The sequence below is a fragment of the Austrofundulus limnaeus genome, unplaced genomic scaffold, assembly GCF_001266775.1.
Source record: "Austrofundulus limnaeus strain Quisiro unplaced genomic scaffold, Austrofundulus_limnaeus-1.0 Scaffold17, whole genome shotgun sequence".
NCBI classification, from domain to species: Eukaryota; Metazoa; Chordata; class Actinopteri; order Cyprinodontiformes; family Rivulidae; genus Austrofundulus; species Austrofundulus limnaeus.
In genome coordinates this window covers 877,176-882,577 of record NW_013952419.1, presented here as the reverse complement: position 1 = coordinate 882,577, position 5,402 = coordinate 877,176, and the positions used below count along the sequence as shown (strand labels likewise).

Sequence of the window (5,402 nt, the reverse complement as noted above, 5' to 3'; positions counted from 1 at the left end):
CACACACACACACACACACACACACACACACACACACACACACACACACACACACACACACAGGTTTGCAAGAATGATGGCGTCTCCTCTCTCCTCTCCAGTTCTTCAGATAAATCACACCAGTGAGGTGATTTATAATGACACCAGCGTGTTCGGAGTGGTGGACCATTCCGTGATCTTGGAATGTGGAGCAACGTTACCAGACATTTACATATGGAGCTTCACCAAACCGGGCACTGATGGCATCAAAGCCGTGGTGTATGATTTGGGGAAAGGACCGAGGATTCAGAAACTTGCCGAGACCCTCGGGCCGCTGACAGTCATCTCAGACCGGGCAGCGCTGAGCATCGAGAAACTTCCTCTGGCTGCTAARGGCCTGTTCACCTGTCAGGCCTTCTTTGACAGAGTAACTGAAGTCATAGCGTACTATTACTACGTGTACCTTATTGTCCAAGGTAGGATTTACTCTGCTGTATGGATGAGCTTGTTTAGACAGACCCTTCACTATAATGCTYCTTTTTTTGATTGAGTGGTGCAAGAAGGCACTCAATCACCCAGTGCCAAGAACGTTCTAATTAGAATTTCTTAAAGGGGGGTATGTCATGTAAAATCAACTTTTTTGAGCTTTATATCATGTTATAATTTTATCCTCTCCTTAAAACATGCCCAGAGTCTTGCTTTGACTCATTCATGCATGTTTGAGAAATCCTGTAGAGTCCTGAGGCAGCCAGGCAGGGGAGCAAAAACCACCAATTGGGACTAGAACCACCTTTTGGGATCAGCTCCTCCTCTGGACTGTGTCTCGAAGCCGAGCTTCCTCATCACAGAGCACAGACATACACATGGCCACTTAATAAATAAATGAAATGAAATGGGCGGAACAGAAGCAGAAGGAGGATCTTAAAGAAACAGAGGCCAATTTCAAAGTGTTTAGAAACAGATATGATGAGAAGTCACATTTATTTTCTATTTAAACATATAAACAACATTTTAATAACCACTAAAGGTGACATAGTTACTTTATTATGATATAGAATTTAAATATATGCCTGAGAAACACATAATATTGCCTGTTTAATAGCAGACATAAAAATGAATTAATAGACCAGGCTAGATTATGGAGATGATCACACTCCTTATGTCCAACTAATTTATACTGTATATACACTGTAAAAAATGAAATGTTGGACTTACCTAACCATGTTATGTTACCTGGTTCCACTTAACTGAGTTGAGTAAATTCAAAGCAATATACCAGTTTTTTTAACCAAAGAACATGAGTATGTTGCTTTGAGTTTACTCAACTCAGTTAAGTGGAACCAGGTAACATAACATGGTCAAGTAAATCCAACATTTCATTTTTAGAGTGTATACTGTATATAAAAAACAATGTCTACCTCTTATTTTATTTTTTATTGTATTTTTTGTTTGTTTTTACAGTTCCTGTCAGTAAGCCGTACCTCCTGATAAATGATAAATACCCAGTGGAAGGATCAGCATTGTGGATGCACTGCAAAGTGGAGAATGGGTCTGAGCCGATCCAGTACAGGTGGCTACATGAAGCTCTTGACGGAAACGTCATGACTTTCTCAAAGGGCAACAACAGCATTGTCACAATAACCGGCATCAACCGAAACCACACAGGCTGGTACCATTGTGTGGCGAGTAACGCCGTCAACAACGAGAGCTCTGACAGCATACTGCTGAACATCACATGTAAGTTTTACTAGATTTTAAAAAAGTTCTCGAAGGTTAAAATCAAAACAGGAGGTGCCTCATTTTATGTCCTGAAACAATCTAACCGAAGCTTTTTCTACAGTCTTCATTGTTCTCATGTTTCTCCTCAGTTGGTCCAGATGTTCCTCAGATAAACGTGACTCCATACAGAATAACAGAACACGGGCTCTCACTTCTGGAGACAGAAACGGTTTCTTTGTCGTGTGAAACTAAGTCCAATCCAGCCAGTCGGTACATCTGGTTCTTCAACAACTCACAAAACTCCAGCGGGCCGCAGTTCACCATCAACAAGATCCTCCGCACGCAAACTGGAAACTACACCTGCTTGACACAAAACCCCTACCTGAACACGAGTTCCAGCAGAACCATCAGGCTGACTGTTTACTGTGAGTGTGACATCCTTTCTATTGCTGCTTCGATCCCAACCTGTGTGGATTTATGAAAGACTGAGAAAATAGTGATTTATTTTATTTTGTGTACATCCAATCAAACAGCTTAAATACTATCCATCATGTCATTACATGTTCTCCCTACAGACCCTCCCGATGGTTCCCCCTCCTGCTCTGTGGAGCCGGCTCTGAATCACACCTCTCTCAGACTGCTCTGCTCCTGGCCTGGTGGGTTCCCCTCCCCGTCCCTCCGCTGGACCGGATATCTGATCCAAGCAGGGCAGCAAACTAATCTACAAACTGGTTCTGACGTCTTGTTGACCACTGAGAGCTTGAGTCCTGACAGCAGCTTGTTCACATGCGTGGGCTCCCACCCTGCTCTGAAACAACAGACTCAGTGCAGCACACGAGCATGTGAGTACAGGAGAGGTTCRAGAGGTGACAGGAAGTTGGACTGTAATTGATTGGAGACTTCTCCTCCATCAGATCTTCCTCCTGCAGAGCCGGTGTGTTTRGCCTACGTGACCAGCACTAGACAGTATCTGATGCTGTCCTGCTCCTGGGATGGAGGGGCCCCCAAAGCCTTGGTGTGGTGGGAGGGGCCGACGGGTCAGAGCCAAGGTGGACAGGAGAACTCCAACATCCTGGTCCTCCGCTACGGCACGGCCCGCAGTGGGAATCCCTACACCTGCTACGCTAAACACCCACTCCTGGTCCGACCCAAGACCTGCAGCCTCACACTGGGTCAGAGCTCCTCCTGTTCACTTCAGCTGTAAAATAACTGCAGTTAAAGATTACGTGAAAATGTCTTCTAAAAGATGAAAAACGTTTTACCAGAGTCAAGTAAAAAGTAGATTCAAAATCTGCTTACATTTTATAGCATAGAATGCTAAATGATTTTCCTGCATTAAAACTATGGAGTTCCATTTGTGCCAAAAATACGTTGTTGAGCTTTAGTAAAATTTTCTTAAACTTTGTGTTGACACATAACGTTGTTTTGTTCTGTCTGTGAARGACTTATAAACATGGTTTTGGAACATTTGTATAGTTGTATAGACAGAACAAAATGACGTCATGTGCCAACATAAGGTTTAAGAACATGGACTAAGGCTCAACCACATGTTTTTGGCACAAATGGAAGTRCATATAAAACACCCAAATGTATCACTTAATCCTGACTCCAGTTGCRGTCAGTAAACTGTCCCTCCTGATGAGTGACGCGTCTCCAGTGGAAGGATCCACAGTGTGGATGCGGTGCGGCGTGGCAAATGGGACGGAGCCGATCCATTACATGTGGCAACGGGAAACTTATGGCGGGAACTTCACAACATTTACAGAGGGCAACAGAAGTGTCGTCAACATGACGGGCCTCAATCAGAACCACACAGGCTGGTACCGCTGTGTGGCCAGCAACGCTGTCAACACTGAGAGGTCTGAGCAGATGTGGATGAATATCACATGTAGGTACCAAATCATCTCTTTGAAACTGAGAACATTTGAAAAAAAATTATTGTGACAAGTAAAAAGGTAAGAGTTGCAAATAATAAAAAAGCTTAACACTATAATAACTTAAATAAACTCAACACTTCATTTTTTAGAGTGCATAAACAACTTTCATGATGAGTTTTCGTCATATTTAAATTTGTAGTATGTAACAGTGTTAAATTTTAAAGTAAAGAAGTAAAAGTATAATTCTTATGTTTAGAATGTAACAAAATAAAAGTAAGTTATGATTAAAAAATTATTGGTAAAATTACAGATCCTCAAAAAACTTAAGTACTGTAACAAAATAAATGTACTTGTTATACACTTCTCAAGCTGAGGAGTCKGGTATTTCAGAATAAAACAAATCAAACATGAGTTGTTAAAAACAAAGCCGCAGGTCTGAATCCACTAGTCAGTGCTCTTCAAATCCAGTGTTTGTGTTATTTATCCACAGATGGTCCAGGTGATCCTCAGYTCGATGTGACTCCAAACAGAAGAATGGACCGTGGAGGCGTCATTCTGGAGACCGACACCATTTCTTTGTCCTGCGACGCTCGGTCCAATCCGGCCAGTCAGTACGCCTGGTTCTATAACGACTCACAGATCCACAGCGGGCCACTGCTCACCATCAACAAAATCCTCCGCAACCAAACGGGAAACTACACATGTCTGGCACAGAACTCCTACTTGAACACCCAGTCCAGGAGAACCATCAGCCTGACTGTCCTCTGTGAGTGTGACCTTTGACCTTTGACCACATCAATAACCAACTTGTTTGAAACCTTTAAATTTAATCCAGCTGTGTGTAATAGATTGAGATGTTTAGTACATAAATAAGCAGATATTTCTGCTGAATATAAATACCCTCCACAGCCAGTATTAGTGTATATYTACACAGTTATTAGTACATCTTTATCCTCACTGCCTCACTTTTCTTATGTTTTCCTTTCAGACCCCCCTGATGGTTCCCCCTCCTGRTCCGTGGAGCCGGCTCTGAATCACACCTCTCTCAGACTGCTCTGCTCCTGGCCTGGTGGGTCCCCCTCCCCGTCCCTCCGCTGGACCGGAGACCTGATTCAAGCAGGACAGGCCGACACCGGACAGCAAACAAATCTAATCGGCACAGATGTCTTGCTGCCCTCTGGAGGTCCGAGTCCAAACAGCAGCTTGTTCACATGCGTGGGCTCRCACCCTGCTCTGACACAACAGACCCAGTGCAGCACACGAGCATGTGAGTACAGACATTTAAACCAAAACTGAGAGAAATGTGACACAACTGTTAATAGTTTCCCCTCTCTCGCACCAGATATCCCCCCTGCAGAGCCGACGTGTTTCGCCAATGTTTCGAGCGACAAACAGTACCTGATGCTGTCCTGCTCCTGGGATGGAGGGGCCCCAAAGGCCTTGGTGTGGTGGGAGGGACCGGGGGGTCAGGGTAAAACTGGAGAAGAGAACTCCAACACCCTGACCCTCCAATACAACACTTTTCAGTTTGGGAAGTCTTACACCTGCTACGCTAAACATCCGCTTCTGACCCAAACAAAGACCTGCAGCCTCACACTGGGTCAGTGCTCAGGATGCAACAAAAGCTTAAGATTTATTACTTTATGAACTTATAGAGGCATACATGTGTCTAATGCAGTCACAGTCAGGTATCTGTATGTTAAATGCTGTCAGGGATGTGCAAACCAAAACTTTTTACTCTTATGATTTAGAAAAATTTGTTACTTTCTTGATATATTGTTTTTTTCTAGTTTTTCTCCTAACAAATGAAAATAAAAAACATATATA

At 43.4% G+C, this 5,402-nt stretch overlaps 1 protein-coding gene across 1 annotated transcript in view; it reads left to right on the top strand.

Moving 5' to 3' along the window:
• Window positions 1-137: 137 nt before the first annotated feature.
• LOC106514015 (V-set and immunoglobulin domain-containing protein 10-like) overlaps window positions 138-5,402 on the top strand; it is a 10,442-nt gene continuing 5,177 nt past the window's right edge. The window contains exons 1-6 of the mRNA XM_014003091.1: window positions 138-150; window positions 204-455; window positions 1,441-1,716; window positions 1,848-2,123; window positions 2,274-2,540; window positions 2,613-2,773. Of these exons, the coding sequence (XP_013858545.1) occupies window positions 138-150; window positions 204-455; window positions 1,441-1,716; window positions 1,848-2,123; window positions 2,274-2,540; window positions 2,613-2,773 (1,245 nt within the window). The remainder of the gene's footprint in view (window positions 151-203; window positions 456-1,440; window positions 1,717-1,847; window positions 2,124-2,273; window positions 2,541-2,612; window positions 2,774-5,402) is intronic.